At 29.5% G+C, this 20,643-nt stretch overlaps 1 protein-coding gene and 1 non-coding gene across 2 annotated transcripts; both read right to left on the bottom strand.

Annotated features, from left to right (window-relative positions):
- Positions 1 to 1,433: 1,433 nt before the first annotated feature.
- Positions 1,434 to 8,168, bottom strand: LOC132923150 (odorant receptor 33b-like). The gene is made up of 7 exons (XM_060986984.1): positions 7,418 to 8,168; positions 7,200 to 7,278; positions 6,949 to 7,048; positions 6,551 to 6,670; positions 6,392 to 6,487; positions 1,639 to 1,704; positions 1,434 to 1,554 (listed from the first exon to the last, which is right to left on the bottom strand). The coding sequence occupies exons 1-7, from the start codon at positions 8,166 to 8,168 to the stop codon at positions 1,498 to 1,500; spliced, it is 1,269 nt and encodes a 422-aa protein (XP_060842967.1). The 3' UTR covers positions 1,434 to 1,497.
- Positions 8,169 to 17,809: 9,641 nt separating this feature from the next.
- LOC132923533 (U11 spliceosomal RNA) lies at positions 17,810 to 17,941 on the bottom strand. The gene has a single exon (XR_009661189.1). It is a non-coding gene; the product is annotated as a U11 spliceosomal RNA (small nuclear RNA).
- Positions 17,942 to 20,643: the final 2,702 nt, after the last annotated feature.

Here is a 20,643-nt window from a genome sequence, read left to right as displayed (position 1 = left end):
CGGTATACATTTATTATATTCCATTAAACGAAATAATTAATTTCCAATTATTTAATAATAGTTATAAATTATGATACTGGTTTCGTGGAAATATTTAGTCTACGCGATCTATTTTTATTTCATCATTTTAATCCAAAAATTAATTTTACTCCGTATCCGGCCTATCCGGGAGATCCCTCATAAGATATTATTAAAAAATTTAATAAGTAGGTATTAATAGAATAATTTTATTACTAATAGCTGATAATAGTGATACTCTGATAATATTGTACTGTACTGTCTGTACTACGGTCGAAATTTATACCATTCAAGTTATTCAACTATTGTGTTCACTTTGCTCAGATTTGATATTAATTATTAGAAGAAACAATCAATAACATATAAAATGTATAATTTATTTTGTTTTTAAGTGTATTCATGAATATATATTGATATTAGACTTAGGTATTTATTTTGTTATTTGTAAATGTAGTATGTACTATTTAAAAATGGTAATATGGTAATAGGTATAATTTAGATGGTATAAATTATACTATGATGAATAACGATAAACGCAAAAGTTGAATAACGTTTTAATTCTGAATAACGATAAACACAAAAGTTTAAAAACGTTTAAATTTTGAATAACGATAAACTCAAAATTTGTATAACGTTTTAATTGTAAATAACGTAAAACAAAATTTATTTTTCAAATTCAAGCCCTGCTTTACAATTTACATGTTTATTTTAAAGTAATAAACATATTGGTAAACTTAAAATTAACTAATATTGTAAGTTGTAACACTAAATTAAGTTTTACTCGTTAATTTTAAATATCATACTATGTAATTATATGTGTTAAAATCGTATATTTTATAAATTATAAATATAACAATTATTGCGGACAAAAGAATATATATTTTTTTTTATGAATATGTATTTGTACCTATTAACTTTATAGGTACGTAATATTGTTATAAGATATAATTTTTCTAAAAAAATACATAACAAATTATTTTTATAACACTAATAAATTTGTTGATGTTGAACTTTACTGGTCATGATATAAACTGTTAAAAGGATAACTTGATACCATATAATACTTGATATTAGTTGATACTTAAAATATTATCAAAACGACTCGATTTTTAATCAATAGTTAGTAATTATATAGTTTAATACTTATGACTTAATAAATTTGTATAATTTATGAGTGAGACAGAATTACATTAAGATTGTAACTAACATATTATTATAATTATTATATAGATAATTGAAAAATGACATAAACCAAAATTATAGTTGAAATTTTGTTGATATTACTCTATCTTCTTATTTTATTTATATTGTGTATTTAACATATTATAGCTGATAGAAAAATAAAAATGTCGTAATAAGTATGTTATTACTTAAAATTATATAATTGTAAATGTGTATAAAATGTATATAATTAAAATAATATACATAAAGCAAAATTGTGGTTGAAAATTTGTTGATGTTACGTTTTCTTCTTTTTTTTTATTTATATCGTGTATTAAACATAGCTGATAGAACGTTATAGCATGTGATAATTACCTGAAATAATCAATAAATAATATTTATTAGAATTTGTATTATTATGTGATAATATAATACATATTATATTAATGTTAATATTACACTACTAAAAAATTGTAGATTGACAATTTTTCTCGGTGTTATTTTAATCTTCAATTCGTTAGCAGTCTCGCGGTGGAAGCCAAACGATACGCACGTAGTTCGCGCTCCCGTCCGTCTCTTTAATAGTGCACGCATTAGCGTAATGTAAAAAGTCGTGATTAATCTTTAATCATTATCAACAGTGTTAAACTTACCGCCATTTTACTAAAAAAGTATAAATTTCTATACAGCTATTATGCATTTATGCTAAACTGCTCACAAACTTTTGCTTAAGTAGTAAGTACGTCCGTAAAACGTGCTATTATTTATTTCATAGTTACCGCGATTGTAATTACATAACTGTTTCGTACGGTTATCTTATCTACTGACCGCCGTCAGGCGGTCTCATTAAAAATAATTACCCACCGCTGTTAATTATGTCGTCAACGAAAATCAAACATAATACCATTAGTGCAAATACTAATCAACAGACTAATACTAAAACAAATACGTACAAACAAACCGCAAACGTAAATGATAATACTCAATCCCATCCGACTCACGGCAACTCAGCTGTGGACGTAAATACAAGTGACGGCTTCTCTCTGGTTAAAGGTAAAAGAATTCTCTCTACATCCTCGCAAGCGTCATCTTCAAGCGTTACTACTAATACACCTCAGTTACATAATAACAAAAAAACAAAGCTGTTCAAAACTACTAATCGTTATCAAATTCTCTCTCAAGATATTGACCCTGGTCCCGACCCGCCATTGTCTCCAAATTTGGATAATGACGGCCACAATGATGTATTTAAACCTCCACCTCCAATTTTCGTAAGAGGTGTAAACAAGTACTCAAATTTAACGACAGCACTCATTGAACAAATTGGCGTTGACAATTTCTTCTGTAAAGCGTCCGCCGATCGTCTGAAAATTCAAACAGCAAACCCACAATCCTATAGATCCTTGATTCATTTCCTAAAAGAGGAAGGTGCAGAATATCATACATATCAACTTAAAGAGGATAAACCTCTCCGTGTTGTTATACGTAACCTGCATCACACCACGGAACCAGACACAATCAAAGAGGAACTTGAAGTTCGTATGTTTGAAGTTAGACGTGTTACAAATGTTCTTCACAGAGTGACCAAAGCTCCACTCCCTCTCTTCTTCGTAGACTTAGAGCCGCAAATCAAGTCTAATGATATTTTTCAACTTACCTCACTTTTACACACAAAAATTAGAGTTGAGGAGCCCTACAAGTCCAAAATCCTAAGTCAATGCGTAAACTGTCAAGAGTATGGTCATACGAAAACCTACTGCGGCTACCCGCCAAGATGTGTTCGTTGTGGTGCTGGTCATAAGACTCCCGACTGTCCAAATCAACGTTCGGACCCTCCAAAATGCGCACTCTGCTCGGGCAACCACCCTGCAAGTTACAAAGGATGTTCCATCTACAAGGACCTTCAGCGTGTCAAAAAACCATTTACAAAAAGTAACTTTGTATCAACTAACACTAAAACAAACTTTTCAAATGTTAAAGATAGTCGTCCCCCCAATGACACTCACCTAAACCAGTCTAATACCCACTTCCCCACCTATGCTCAGGCCACTTCTGGAAGACCTGTTAATAACGCTGCTTCTGAAACAACTCCAGATTTAAATAATACCATCACTAGATTTCTTGAGGAATTTAAATCTCTTTTAAATCCTCTTATGTCACTACTTACCACAGTAATAGACAAACTACTTACCAAATTATAATGTCTTGCAACACAATTACAAATAAATCTCTATTAATACTTCAATTTAATGCAAACGGTTTAAAAAACCATGCCTTAGAACTCCAAACTGTACTTTATAACAAACGTGTTGACATTGCCCTGATTACTGAGACACATTTAACTAAATATTCAACCATTCACATCCCTGGATATAAACTATTAAAAACCAACCACCCTGATGGTACAGCCCATGGTGGTGTTGCCATACTAATTAAATCTACAATCCTCTTTGAACTCCTTCCTAACTATTGTCTCGATCACCTTCAATCATGTGCAATAATTGTAAAATTAAATAATATTCCCATTACTATTGCTGCGATTTACTCCCCTCCCAAACACAAGATCACAGTACAGAACTATACTAATTATTTTAACACAGTTGGTAACAATTTTATAATTGGCGGTGACTTTAATGCAAAGCACCACTCTTGGGGTTGTCGTGCAAACAACCCGCGTGGTTCAGTCCTTCACAACTTTGTGTCTCAAAACAATTTTAAAGTTCTTGCTCCCCCAGGTCCGACTTATTGGCCGACCTCAGTCCGAAAAAATCCAGATATTTTAGATATTTTTATTGCAAAAATCCCAAGCAACATTCACTGTAATACTATTAACATCCTAGACTTAAATTCTGACCATTCTTCAGTAATTTTAACTCTTAATGCCTCCCCTCCTCTACGTCCTATATCACCAAAGTTATTTAATCGTACCACAAATAAACTCCAATTTCACGAATTAGTAGACCAACGTATACAACTTAATGTCAAACTAAAATCTAAAGATGACCTGGATTCAGCTGTTAACAATTTTACAAATATTATCCAATCGTCGGCTTGGTCATCATCAAAACAAACCACTCCCCCTTCGAACTTGTCACCTATGCCTGCCCACATTCGCGAAGTTATAGTTCAAAAACGCAGGGCTAGAGCGCATTATCAGCGCTCCCGACTTCCCTCACATAAACAAATGTACAACAAACTGTCTAATTCTCTTAAAAAATTACTAGCCAAACACAAATCAAATTCATTCACAAGTTACTTAACAAATCTCTCTCCTACAGACGGTAGTCTATGGAGAGCAACAAAAAATGTGTGCAAAACTAAAACCCCAAATATTCCAATCAAAAAACCCGATGGTAGCTTAGCAGTCACAGATTCTGATAAAACTGAAGCATTCAAACAACATCTTTCTGATATTTTTGTCCCTCATTCTGATATATTCTGTCCCCATAATATAAACTCTGTAGAAGAGTTTCTTAATGTTCCGCTCCCAGCCTGTCTCCCCGTCAAACACTTTACCCCAAATGAAGTGAAATATACTATTGACAAATACCCCCTTAAAAAATCTCCTGGGTTTGATCTTATCACAGCCGAAGTTGCCAGATGCCTCCCCAAAAAAGCAATTATTCACCTCACACATATTTTCAACTCTGTCCTTAGACTTTCCTACTTTCCAATACTTTGGAAATACTCAATTATTATTCTTGTCCCCAAGCCAAACAAACCTCCTGACTCTATCTCCTCCTTTCGACCAATAAGTCTGTTGCCTTTTTTCGCAAAAATCCTGGAAAGACTCTTACTGAAACGTATTCTACCAAGCTTAACGACAAATTCCGTTCTCCCCGACTACCAATTTGGGTTCCGCAGTGCTCACTCAACAATACATCAAGCTCATAGAGTTATTGACTCAATTTCCTTTGCACTTGAAAAAAAATCATATTGCACATGTGCTTTCTTAGATATCTCACAGGCTTTCGATAGGGTTTGGCATGACGGGCTCTTATTCAAACTTAAAAAATTTCTGCATCCGGTTTATTTTTTAATCATCAAATCTTATCTCTCCGATAGATACTTCAGCACCCGTATAGGTGATACTCTCTCTAGTATAGCCAGAATCTCAGCTGGTGTTCCTCAAGGCGGTATTCTTTCCCCTGTACTCTACAATATATACGCCTCGGACCAACCAATCACCCCACACACTCAAGTCGCTGACTACGCTGACGACAAGGTAATTATTTCCATAAGTCCAGAACCCATCACAGCTTCTAGTCACCTGCAAAATCACCTAACCCTAATGGAAGACTGGTACACTAAATGGAGGTTAAAAATCAACCAATCAAAGTCTGTACACACTACATTTACCCTCAGACTTTCACCTTGCCCTGCTGTCTCCATCTATGGAACCCAAATTCCTAATTCGCAAACAGTGAAATATCTTGGTCTAACCCTAGATCGTAGGCTAACTTGGGCACAGCATACCAAATTGAAGCGTCTTAATCTAAACTCTCGTTTTCGTTTACTCAAATCGTTCATTAATAATAACACACACACTAACCTTAACACAAAACTACTTATCTACAAATCCTTAATCAAGCCAGTTTGGACTTATGGTATTCAGCTATGGGGTAATGCTAAAAAATCGAACCTGAACAAAATACAAACCTTTCAAAACTTAGCCCTCAGAAAACTTCTTAACGCTCCACCCTACGTCTCGAATAGCACTATCCATTCTGACTTAAAAATGAAAACAGTCCATGAAGAAGCAAAAATACATTATAAACGCTTTCATAGCCGTCTGTCCTCTAACCCTAATCCGTTAATACGTGATATCGCAGTCCCGACCATTCCTGGCAATCCGCCCAGACGCCTCAAACGTAGCTGGTGTCGTGACCTCCTTGTTCCCCCCTTGTAATTAAATTCAATTTAAAAAAAAAAAAAAAAAAATTAATAAACAAACAAATAGAAATCTCTAAGTAGAAAAAAAAATAATAATAACAATAAATCATTAGTGAGTGTCATTACTGGATGGCTTCTCATATCTTGTCTGCCATGTAAATATATATGTTTTATGTTAGTTTTCTAGTTTTAGATATTAATGTTTAATATGTTTATGTTTTTTCTACCCTCTGCCTATATACTTATTGTGCCTAATGGGTATAGATTGTATATTTTAAATAAAGAAAAAAAAAAAAAAAAAAAAAAAAAATTCGTTAGCATTATTCAACTGCATTGATAACAGCAACATTTTTTTCGATCTTATATTCATCGAAGTCCAATTACAACTATACATCCCAAAATGAACAGATTCCATCTGTAAAAAATATTGCATTTATAAATCAACTAAATTATGGTTTTACAACATTAACAACGTTACTTTATTATTAATGCGTTCTATTAAATAGCAAAGGAAAAATAAAACAATTAACATGTATCCAAATGCTGATATCAACTTGATTACACTGAGAATTGGTATAGATTCTGATGACGTAAATATCTATATATAAACGTAAAGACGCAATAATATACGTTATAAATACCGGTATATTAGATTTATTATTAGATTTATATTCACAGGGGTGGATCTAAGCAATACAGGTGTGGTAAAACGGCATGACCACAGAAGATATTATACAACATCACCCCAACTTTTTTGTTCTGTGAACAATAAATTATAATTTTTACTATCATTTGTATCAGATAAACATAGCACACTCTATAAAATAAAGATCCACCTCTGTTAAAAATTCTGATTAAATCTACTTTTGTTTTTACCACAACTGATGCATAAGTTAAAATTATGATAGACCCGGAATTTATTATTACAGTTGATAAAATAATAAACTTATACGTAGAGTAAAATAATTTTAACTTCCTGAAAAATAAAAAAAAAATTTAATTAAAAACATTGTTAAACTAAGTTAAACAAGGTTTTCATGACATATTATAATAAATAAAGAAAAAAGCACGTAAAAAAAATGTCTTATGACTGGTTCTTAAATTTTTAGACTAATAGGTATACTAACGCGAAATGTTTTTGTTGATCCATCGTAATTGATACTAAATCATCAAAACAGTCGTTCACATTAAAATCATTTATGTTTCCTGAAAATATACAATTAAAATACATCACTATAAGTTTCTGGATTATATTATTTATTCATCGCATGATAAAGTTATCCAGTCAAACCTCTCACTCGGGTTCAAGGTGGCAAATAAAAACTTGTTTTATCTATCGACTTACCATTATTATTTTTTGAATTCAATGTACTGTTGATATTTTCGTAAGCTCTTTTGATTATCTCATAGTGAGCAATCATAACATAGCAGATAGAAATAAAGAAGACATCGATCACTACATATATGTATAATAGAAACATTATAATAGATGATTCCATAATATAAAATGTAACATAATTATTATTATAGTTATTTATGGTCACGGGAAACCGAAGGTTGAAAATATTCTCAAGGCGTCGATTTGATTGGTTTGCGTCTTCTTTTTGTAACAACTTCAGAACTAAAGGATACATGCTCCATTCGATAGCATTTATAAACACAAGACCACACGTGATATTTGTCATTTTTATCGATTTTTTGCGATGGTTATGGAGAATTCCAATATATGTTTGACACCGTGTGCTCGTCAAAAAATGTATACATGTAACACTGAGTAAATCCCAAATGTTATTTGCTTTATATAAAAATACGATTATTTTAATTAAAGACAGAGAATAAATTAAGCAGCAGAACATTAACTGTATATGAAAAACGATGTCTATAACATCTTCCATCTCAGTAAAATAACCCAACAATCCGTAAATTACTATACAACTAAGAACGCTATTTATGATATACCAAACTAAATGGTAAACGTTGATATTGCAAATTTTTCGTGTTTTTGGATCAAATAGATGAAAAAATCGAAATAGCTTAAGCAATTTCAAGTTTATGGAAACTTCCTTTGGTTCCAATAAGCTTATATCAAACGTCATTATCGTACAGCTTTGATCTAAAAATTAAAATTAAACATTCTCTAGTTAATATTAGTTTATACATTGTCTATAAAATAAATCGGATAAAATCGTTTAAAATATAATTTTTGTTAGAAATAACCTATACGTATTTTTAAAAACCCCATGAAATTAACAAAATAGGTAAACAGCAATTACATTGTAATACACTAGTAATGTATGTTACCATTAACATATTTTGCTCACTTTATTTTTTTGATCTGTTACTGCAGTGGCCACCTATTTATTAATATATCGATTATTACTGGAGTCTTAATGATACTATATTATACAAGTATAATAATATAATAACTTTTACGATTTACTATAATAAATTTGATCAAAATAATTAATACGTACCTTATTTACTAAGCAAATCCCTAGAATATACAATTATTGTTCAATGTTTGTAAACAAATAAAATAAATGTCATACAACGATAGACGATAATTATCTGGAATAGCTCATTAGTAACTAGTTCTTTGTTCGATATGTTTACTGATACTAATAGATTTATTTTGAAATATCTAACACTGACTATCGGTAGGTCGATATAGGAATTAAATATTTCATTAAAGTGGACGAAAAAATGCTATATTGTATACATATTTCATAATATATCAATCATTAAACCTTCAATTACAAATAATAAGAATTAAAATATGTATAACTAGTGCGTGTTTATCGTGAAAACAATCATGAGAAAATTGAACAGTTGTCATCACCTTAAACTGGTATAGGTATTTATTACAAAAATAATAATCATTAATCATTATAATATAATAATTAAATTGGAAATTTAACATGACATTTGTGATAGTATTATTCGTTCTTTGAGTATCAATAAACCATAAACATAAAATAATAATACATGAAGTTACACCTTACACGTAAGCCCGTTATAATTATAACCTATAGAAGAATATAGTATAATAAATATACATTTTAGAGGTCTATATAATGTATCTAAAACAAAAACAACATTGTAACACGAAATTCGGTTTTATTTTTTTTAAATACCATCCCATATAATTATGTGTTTTAAAATTGTATAGTTTATATTATATAATAACAATTGCATACAAAAGTAAATATTTTTATTTTTATAAATTGTGTTTTTAATAAACATCTTATGTTTCTATTATTCTTGTAATATTGTTATATATCGCCGTACGAAATAGTTTTTCTAACAAATACTTTTTATTAAAAAAAGTTTTATGATACTAATTTTTATAAGATTTAACTTTTCTTATCATAATACACGATTATTGAACAATTGACTTGATACCATATAATACTTGAGGTTTTAAATATTATTAAAATAATTTGGTTCTTTCGTTTTTTATAAAAAGTGTTCAATATGATAAATGTTTAATAACATTGTTATTTATAATTTATAAATAAGAAACTAGAAAGACACATTCACTCTTTATATGATTTATATACTAATTAAAAAAAATAGATTAACTTTTTTAAAACTGAGTTAAGTTAATATTTTTCTTCGTATTAACTTGTATCTTATCGAGTTAAATTTATAATTTGTTAACTGTTAACTTTTAACTTATCGATCTTGTATCCTCTTAACTTAACTTAACTTGAGTTAATTATTTTCATTACCTTGCCCACCTTTGATAAACACAAATAACTATGATCACACGCCACTAGCCATTTATTGAGTAAAAACAAATCTAATCGAGTTGTATTTAAAATATACTATCTCAAGTTATAAGAACCTATGTGGCTATGCGAGTAACTTCCCAAGCACAACATTACTCCACCCCTCGCAGGAGTTTTAGATAGAATTCGATATCGAGCATTTTTCGACAAAAACAGACCTATTTTTCGTCAATTTTATACAAATAAAAGTGGTATAGGTAATGAGATAATAAACAAATAAAATCAAAAATATTTTTATATTAATATTGATTTAGGTGTATTATGCGTACACGGGGCACGCACAACACCGTTTATTTTATTCTATGTGTACCAAAATTGATTTTACTCACTATATAATATAGACAATAGAATCATATAAGGCAAGCCATTATTAACTACACGTTGCTCATTAAAAGAAATTTTAAGAATAATTGCTTATTGCTTGCGGTAGTGAAAAACGGATTAAAAGGTTGTCCTTTAGATTTAAAAGAATTAGGTTCCACGAACTTAGCAACGACCGCAACACAGCGGCTGCTTACGCGAACGGTCGCCAGACGTATCTAATTATTAATTGTATTAATATATAAATATTATATTTACGTATAATTAATAAAGTGCCGTTCTCTCAACGTTTATACGCGACGTGTGTTTGTTTATTGTTATTCCGAACCGTCACCTACAGCTGGTCCAAAAAATATGTTATAAAAAAATATTTCGAATAGGAATTAATATCTCGAAAAGTGTTTTATTATTGAGATTACAGTCGTTTTGCGAGTACAGACGGGCGTGCTATACAACGCTATTATGTTAAAATAATATCAGCAGTACTCCGCAGTTATACTTCCAACTTTCCAAGGGATAGCCCATATACACCAAAATACTATTTCGAGACGAACACACAAATGTAATGCATTAGTGGCCCACAGGCTCTCGTGACTTCTGTATTCAGCGGCAATAGTATTGACCATTTGTAGCACGCAGTATAGCACGGAAGATGGTTTATAGTCGTGTTGCGTGTTTTGAATTAAAGCCTACGAGTTACGTAGTTTGCAGTCTGCCATATTCAAGATGCGAAGTGGAATTTGTTGGTCGAATAATGAAAAACACGCCGTGCCATAAAGGTAATATTTGTATGCTCTTCATAAGGCTATATACATGTAGATGGTCTATGATTTAACTTTAACAATAAAGACTTTCTACAAGCATTTATATATCGATTTTTCGATCGCCGCGGAATAAATGAGGTAATTTATTCGGACAACGGGACAAATTTCATTGGTGCCTTTAGACATCACCAGCTAGGATGTGTACAATTTGTTTCAGTCCACTCAGTATTAAAATTAAGTAACTAAAGCTCTCTACAGTGATAAAGAAGTTGAATAAAAATTAATACCACTCGGGTTAGGTTTAACCTGTTTGTGCTCAAACCCTTCCAAACTTTATTCAATTCACAAACTAAAAGGGCTGGGTATATGTTTAGCCACCCACTACGAAATTTTAAAACCAAATTTTCCCATTTGTTTGTACTGGTTTGTGCTTTATCTCTTCCTTAGATATACAACTTTGAAAGTTAGGACTGAAATTTACACCCGGAGTATCGGCCACTACCATTTGTAAAAGAAATTATCTTGTCTTGTGAATCTGACAGTTATCTGTCCACATTATCAGTTTCAGTGTTAGTTTCAATTTTGCCGAAATAGTTTTCTATTTTTCCCGAGCATTGAGAAGTCTTAGAAAAATAAAGTAATATTAACTTTTAATCGAAATAATATTCAATTTTAAATCATAAATAAAACATAGTTTTGGAAAATTATTTTGGTGATTATCAATTAGTTATATAATATTATAAGTGGGACAGAATGACGTTTAAATTGAAACTAACATAGTTATATTATTTATTAATTCTTAATAATTAAAATAATATATAAATCACAATAACGGTAGAAATTTAGTTGATATAGTATTTTGATTATAATATTATACAATATAAAACCTGTTACCTGTATACAATACCTACTGCAGTGTGTTTTTTTTATTTATACATAAACTACCTTTAGAGTAAACTAAGGAGTTAAAAAAAATTACTTATATATATATTTTTTTTTTTTTTATAATAGTGTCTAATTAAACACATTTCATAAATCTAGATTAAAAGAGTGCTTAGAAAACAAACCGATGCACTTATAATATGACTATATGAATCAGGTACTATAGAATAGAATATTATAAAAAATTATTTTATTGATTTCTGATTACTGATTAGCCATAACTCATATTTATAACTTATTTTATAAAATTGTATAAGGGAAACAAAATTACATTTAAAATCAATCTAACATAAATATATCATTCATACATTATTAATAATTAAAACAATAAATAAATCAAAACTATTATTATGGTTGAAATTTAGTTGATGTTATTTATTTATCTTCTTTATTTATTTAGATCGAGTATTCAACATAGCTGATAGAACGTTATAGCATGTGATTAATACCTGGAATTAAGAAATGATTTTTTAATTTATTCAAATTTGTTTTAATAAGTAATAATATAATGTAATATATATATATTAATGTTAATATTACGCTATTAAATAATTATAGATTGACAATTTTTCTCGATGTTAGTTTAATCGTAAATTCGTTAACATTATTCAACTGCACTGATAACAATAATATTTTTTTTGATCTTAAATTCATTGAAGTCCAATTACAACTATACATCCCAAAGTAAACGGATTCCATCTGCAAAACATATTGCATTTATAAACCAACTAAATAAGAGGTTAACAAAATTAACGTTAAGTGTCTAATAAATTGCAAAGAAAAAATAAAATAATTAACAGGTAACCAAATGCTGATATCAACCTAATTACACCAAGAATTGGTATAGATTCTGATGACGTGAATAGGTATCTATACATATACATATAAACATTAATACACATTACATTTTTAGCAACACTTAAAAAGTATTAAAATAATTATTTTTATATAATTATATAAATGATATTTAATAATACATAATATTAGTATTATAATACTATTATAATAAAATGTGTTAAATTACATTATATTACGATGTACAACGGCATACAAAATCTACCACTCCTATTTGCAGGTAAACTAAGTTTGTCAATGCACATGACTTTAACGCTTAGATTCGTCATGCGATATTTTTGTGTAAACGGGTAGACCGCTTAAACGTGCAGTTTCCACGTGGCGATGAAGGACTATGTAATAAAATTAGGAATTTTTCCGTAAGTTATAAATATATTTTTACTTGAATAATATATTTAATTACTTTTTATTTTAAAGAAAATCCAAAATTCATTATGTTCCAAAGAAGTCCTAGTTGAAACATCCGTCAATGAAAGCTGTTGGGACATTTTCAGAGGGGGATTCCACGCTACGGTTTTGCAATACGGGTAGCAAAATGTAATTTGAGTGACGTGTGAAAACACTCCAAACAGCCAAATCGCAAAATGGAGTCGATGTCGAACCGCATCTTCCAGTAAAGTTCGATGAATTTTTAAAATATTATCAGTTATCACAATAATTGTTCCCCCTATACACCTTTATTGATGTAAATTAATTTTCTTTAAATCGGGCTTTAAACAAATTTGATAAGACTAATAGTAATATACACATAAAATTACGTAATTGGTGTAAAGCAATACGGAATATTCACAATTTCAACACAAATTCAAAAAAATATTAAACAACCATTAATTTAATGATATATGAATTTAACGTTACGACTCGTGTTGTAGTCGTGTTCTCTTGAATTTAATTCTAATCTTTATCGTATAATGTTTTTACCTCAAAATGTAAATCATATGACTCTGTACTTAATATACCGTAAACACACGAGACACGACTATCTATATTGTCTTTGTAATTCTGTGTTTAATTAACGTTTATATTGTATATTTTTTGTCAATGACATTAATATACCAACAACATATTATTATAATACGCCTACATTAAAATCCGGAACCATACAACTATTCCAACTCCTACAAGAGTAAAGTATAGGCAAACATTAAGACTTGTTTATTGTGTGTAATTTAAAATAATATGTATTAGGTATTATATTTTTAAAACAAATTTGTATTGACAGTAAAATCAAAATACTATTATGAAATACAGTCACTAATCTATATGTGTAAATCAGAGCTGGCTGGTGCATGGAGGAATTGTGTTATTTCATTATATAAGAATAAAATAATGTTTGAACCTATTCTCGATAGGTATTTATGGAGATGGCGATTTCTTATATACTGAAAATAATGATAAACGACCAAGGATTGAGACAGTAGTTATAACGTTTTAGTGTTTAAGGGTGTGACTTTGGTGACTGTCGTGTATATACTGCACGGGGCCTTGCAAATCATAGCAAAAGTTGGCGTTGTGTATAATGAGTAATGACAGTATTAGTATATTCGTTATAATTTACAGACGATAATATTAAATACTTATTTAGTTATATAATAGACAACAAAAATATTGCATAAAATTCGAAATACCCGCTGCTCGTTACAATAATAATTATTGTTCACAATTTGCGTGTAATATGCTCAATGTATAATAGATATAATTTTTAAAAAAAACCGCTCCATTAAATTATAATAAATACTACCTCTATATAGTAATGATTCTACTGCTCACAGGTATTAAATATAAAGATAGGAATAAAAACACGGGAGACCGATGAACGATGGGAGCATTTGAATGGAAAAAATATAAAAATTAGAACTAAACAATATAATATGATGTAGAGTTGACTATACCGTTGTCCATTTAAATATAAAACAAACTATTTGCAAATATAAAAAAAAAAAATATATAATATATGAGTATACATAGAATTCGTAAAGAAAACTCATCTTAGTTTATCATTCAGCAGTGAATTACAAAGTACTACAACTTATGTCTTATAGTATTTTTTTATAATTGAATAATTTAATATTATTGATATAGAGATTTTGATTTATTTTATCAAAATTCTAATTTTACCGCTTTTGTGTAGAAAATGCTTTAACAATAATTAACAATCTATACAAATCATAAATTCAATATTTGTAAACTTATTTAATTTTATACGATTTTGAAAAAATATTTTTGACTTGATTTAATAATATTAATAAGAAGCATACGATAATAGTCGATAATTATCTGGAATAACTCATCAGTACCTATTGTTCATTGTTCAGTATACATGTCAATACTAAAAGATATATTTTGAAGTATCTAGTATTTACTATAATTAAATAGGTGTGAATATTAAAAAATGCCATTATTGTTATACAACGTGCACGAAAAAAATATGTTATTTTGTATAACTATAAGGTTAGGTTAGGTTTTATATTTCATAAAATTCAAGGAATAAGGACTAAAATATTAATATATCTATAGCTATTGCGTGTTTATCATAAAATCTATGATGAAAAATTGAACAGTCATTTATACCTTAATCCAGTATAAGTATATTTAATACAAAAAAAATTGACCTAATAAAATAATTAAATTAGAAATTTAATGTAACTTTATGATCGTATTATACTATTATTCGTTCTTAAACCTGCAATTAGAGCAACACTGTAACACTAAATTTAGTTTTACTTATATTTAAATAACATACTATGCAATAAAATGTCTTAAGTTTGTAAAGTTTATATCTATAGGTAATGCGTAAAAAAGAATACATTTTTATTTTCTTAAATTATTGTTTTTTTTTAATAAACATCTGTTTATACCTATTAAAGTTAAAGGTACGCAACATTGTTGACTGTTGTAAGAAATAATTGTTCTAACAAATACTTTTTAAAAAAAAGGACTTAAAACAAATTATTTGTATTACACTACCCTTTATAAGAATTAACTTTCCTGATCGTGATACAAAACTATATACACATTTCAGTCATGTATTATATGTATATATTTATTATATATGTGATATAGAGAAATAAAACGCAACTTGAAAATTGTTTAGGTCGTTCGATTGGAAAGAACATAAACAATATTATAATCACACGCCACTAAAGTATATTTAATGCTGTGTAATGTAATTAGTTTTATCAGTCACGTATTTACAGGGGAAATTGGGTAGATATATAACCCCTTTTTTTTTAGTTATTTTTATAATATGTTTACATAGATGTATTTTTTCCATTTATCACTTTATATATCAATAAGTAACACAATTCCGAGACATTTGGCATAGACATTGTAACGATTGCCGTCCGTCGACGTCGTTACAACACTTTTTAGTCATATCTTCTCCCTTAAATAAATCCTAAATACGCAATAAATACATAATAATGTTTATATAATATTATCAATAAAAAATAATCTGTAATAGATGTTCTCACTAATTTAAAATAAATATACAGTATTTGACTGTTTTATACAAACAATTAATAAAATATTAGGGATTTAAGTGACGTATCATAAGTTATCGAGTTATGTTGTATAATAATTAATAATATATTTATTACAAATGTCATTTAATTCAACAGGCTATTAATTATTCCTATGTAGCTACGTATAAAATGTGTTTTGTTATATCGATTTAAATTTCACATTTTTTATTTTTTTCCGTATGTTGTTCAATGTCAATAAAATTAATTTTTTATTTAATTCTTTACAAGTTTAACAATCGTATGACAACTATACTAGCTGTGAGTTCAATATTTTAGATTTTGTTATTTTAGATTCTGAACGGAGTGATGAATGTATTGATTTTACAATGATGTGTGTTTTTTTTTTTTTTTGTCTGTCATCACTTTTTGGAGTAGTAATAATGCTTCGATTTTTGACTTCAGCCCGTCTTTGAAAAGGAAAATTCATCTAGTTGGGGGGTCAAAAATTTCCAATAGTTTTCAAAAGCGTCGGGAAAAACCCTGTAAAAATTACGGAAAAACGGGAATTTTTACGCATAACCACTTTTTGACTAAATCGATTTTTTGATTTTGCTGTAACTCAAAAACGAATCATTGTAAATACTTGAAATTTTCACCAAATGTTTATATTAGCGTTATCTATTCACGATTAAATTTTCAAAATATTTAGAATTTTTTTAAGCTACTTATAGACAATTGAAATTTTTGACTTTTTAAAGTTTTTTTTCTTAAAATGCCGATAAAAAAAATTTGGCCATCCAAAAAATCTTTAAAATTTAATACAAGGTTTATTATAAGTTGAACTTATCGTAGTAAAAAAAAAAATCAAAAATCGTTAGTTACAATTTTTGTTTATAAGCATTTAAAGTTCAAATATTTACGAAATATATCAAAATCGCAAAAATTTGCAAGTAATTTTGAAGTTGAAAATTCATAAAATTTTTGTGATTTATACTTAAGGTTCAAAAATCCTATACAAGATTATCCATAAGTTTTCCTTTAAGTAATTGTAAAAAAAAAATTCTAGCTTCAATAAAGAAAAAATGTTATGAGCTTAAGAAATTTAATTTTTTACGAAATCGCGTAAAATAACGATATATTACAATTTAAATATAGATAATAATCCTGCTAATTACCATTTACTGACAAATCATCTCCGTTCAGAATCGTTTTTCGTATACAACGATATCATTTGTTGCATTCAAATTTAACACATCCATTATTATAGCTACTCTCCATCACTACTATATACAGCAGAACGATACCCACTTTTTTTTTTGTCTATTTCAAATATAGTCGATTTGAAAATCTGGAACGTAGATAATAATATTTTATTTTACGTACCTAGCAGAAATATTGCATTGCATTAACCTATCGTGTTTCTTCTACGAGTAATGAGAACCGTGTGGAAAGCGCAACACGTAAGTAAAACAGTCGTCATCGCAAACTGCAGTGAGGACGGCACTGCACTCGAGCAAAACGTAAAGTGTTATCTCACACACACGCAACAGTGCAGTACACACCACACTCGGGGAGTCCCCATGAAATCAACGCGATCGGAGCAGGCGCCGGCACGCGATGGTAGCCAACTGCCCGCAGTTAAAAAAATTACGTGTCAGGTATGTATTGATGGCCATACCTCGTCAGAACCGCATTGGTCTGGCGTCCCATGTAAGCGGGAGACACCCTTTTAAGCCGTTTCTGGGCCAACAGGATCTTTATATAGCTGATTGGCCCGCTCGTGAAACGCCGAACCGTGCGGCGGACGACACACTGGGCCGGGTCGGTGGCCAGTCTCGTCCCGGTGGCCGTCGGGTCGTCCGACCGATTGGGGTCCGCGCCGACCGCGCGTTCGCGAAACTCGAACCGTTGGACCGCGTCCAGTCCGGTGGACGCTGTCGCCCGCCGAACGCGACCGGTACACCAACCGCCGTTGCCGCTCAGAGACATCTACCGGCCGACGTTTGCACTGACTCGCGGCATACTGTCGTATCGTTATACGTTACAGTCAGAGAGAGCATTGCGGGCGCGTCTTCAGTCTTCGTCGCACTGTCGCAATGAGCGGAGGTCGTGACCGACGTTACTAATAATTAATAAAATATTATTACTGTTGAAAAAACGAGAACCGCACACGATTTCGATAACCGTATCATTGAAGAAAAATCCTTTTCAACTAAGTTGGAATATACTTACTTATTTGAAAAACTATAAATTAATATTTACGTAGGTGCTGCTAATACAGTCTATATACATGTAACAGTAAACAGGTATAGTATATTTATAATATTACAATTATACAACTAAGATAATACATTGATATTCTAAAATGAGAACTGCTAGCAGTCTGCTACAGGTTCCCGTACAACTTGCCGTGAAAAATCGAATTAAAAAAAAAAAACGATCGATAGAAAACTATATACGAAATAGATCTTCATCACTCGTCTGACTCCTATACTCCTATAATACTTTATTATATCCTCTATATTATGTACACGCTCACGCTGAAGGTGCTGCGTTACATTGCACAATAATTATAATATACATAGGGGTGCAAGTAATACAAATAATGTCCAAAAACAAATCCAGTTTCGTGGATGACTAGTTGACTTATATTTTATAGATGTAATTGTTTATTCATTTTCGTGAAAAAATAACGATGAAATATAATGCCCGTGTACAATGATTACAATGTGCAGAACTATTCAGATTCCTCATAATCTCATCCTAATTTAATAAAATTTTTATCAATAGCATAAGTCATGAAAGTTAATACAATTTAGATAGATAGTGTATAGGTAATATATTATAATAGTTTTGTACTATATTATATTATCTGATACTCCTTGAGTAATCACATGTTAATAAGGTTAGATTTGTTTTTAATATTTTAGTTTAATATTTTTAATAAAAAAGAAAAATAACATACTTTGATTAATTTAAGTAAAAATATGAAATTTGATGGAGAATCTACTTCTTTATAGGCCATTAACTTACTATAACAACAGTATCTCAGTATCAACTCGGTGCGGTAAAGGTATGTCGAATACACTCTTTAAGATTAAGAGTGACTGTTACGTATGAATTTACATGAAATATTCGTGTCAGTCATCACAAGCAAGGAAACAGTCAACAGACTATCATTTTAAATATAAAATGAGCATACCTATTATGAAAGAATAAAAATAAATTATTAAAATAATTAAATATGTATATGGGTATATATAGAATATAGATACATAACAAAAAATGATTGTAATCGCTTACTGATAAATATAATGTTTGTTTTATTACCGAAGCAAACTTATAAATTACAATTATCTATCTTGGACTTTAAACCACATGCTTACAATAAAGACAATTTTAAATAATTATAATTTTAGATAACTAGTGGTTATCAATTATTACATAATATCTAGGTACTATAGCCTATAAAGATATTTTATATTACCTAATACAATTTACAAATTTACAGTATTATTCAATTGAATGATATGGCTTGGGAGGGCAATTCGACTCACTCAGTTGAATTCAACAAAATTAAATTTATGAATTTGTGATACCTAATCGATAATGAAATGTTAGTTTAATTTACAAAATGGCACGGCAACGTTTCATTTAAATCATGCAGAATCCTGAATATATATTATATAAGCGGTTAATAAAATGTACACAATTCGTACAATTTGAGAAATCGTTGTCTATATACCGTCTATCTATAGTCATCTTTTGATGGGTAGGTCGTAAAACGCGGAAGCCGTTAATATAGGCAGGTACTATACAGTAAATAGTAATAGCATAATGGGTTAAATATAGGTACTATAAGTATATAATTATACTATATATTTATCTATGGCATTAGCCACTATTGAAGGTATCTAATTGTCCTAATTGGCTACTTATACTAAGTATTGACCTATATAGATAGGTACAATAAATATACACCGTGCAGCTACAATCATCGCCAGGATTTTGAAATATAGTTTTCAAAATAATACAGCATCATCGCCATCATCAATAACCAATAAAATGTTATTATATATATAATATATTTTATTTATTTATTTATTTTACTGATGAACTATAGTAGTAATCCATGGAACAAGCGATGAGAATAATTTTTGTAGCTATTATCCACATTGCACCACAGTCATATCATGTCACCCGGTGTGCATGATGTTATATTGCAGTTGTATCTTGTTACAGAGATTAACCTAAAAATAAAGTAAAAAAAAAAATACAATGTACGGTGGTTCGACATAAGCAACTCTTCATTTATTCTTTATTTTCAACAAACGTTTTAAAAATTTTTAAAAGGTAATTTTATAACAAATAAAATAGTACAAAATATTGAATCGTTAGGTACCTACCATTATCTTTGAAATTGTACCTAGTTCT

This window comes from Rhopalosiphum padi, chromosome 2, assembly GCF_020882245.1.
Source record: "Rhopalosiphum padi isolate XX-2018 chromosome 2, ASM2088224v1, whole genome shotgun sequence".
NCBI lineage: Eukaryota > Metazoa > Arthropoda > Insecta > Hemiptera > Aphididae > Rhopalosiphum > Rhopalosiphum padi.
This window is presented reverse-complemented; position numbering and strand designations above follow the sequence as displayed.

Excerpts from the sequence above, each read along its gene's own strand:
- LOC132923150 (XM_060986984.1), bottom strand. The coding sequence starts at position 8,168 with ATGACGTTTGATATAAGCTTATTGGAACCAAAGGAAGTTTCCATAAAC. Across the intron at positions 6,488-6,550 it reads TAGAACGCATTAATAATAAA|ATGGAATCTGTTCATTTTGG; the intron begins GTAACGTTGTTA and ends TATTTTTTACAG. Across the intron at positions 1,555-1,638 it reads ATCTACAATTTTTTAGTAGT|GTAATTATCACATGCTATAA; the intron begins GTAATATTAACA and ends TGATTATTTCAG.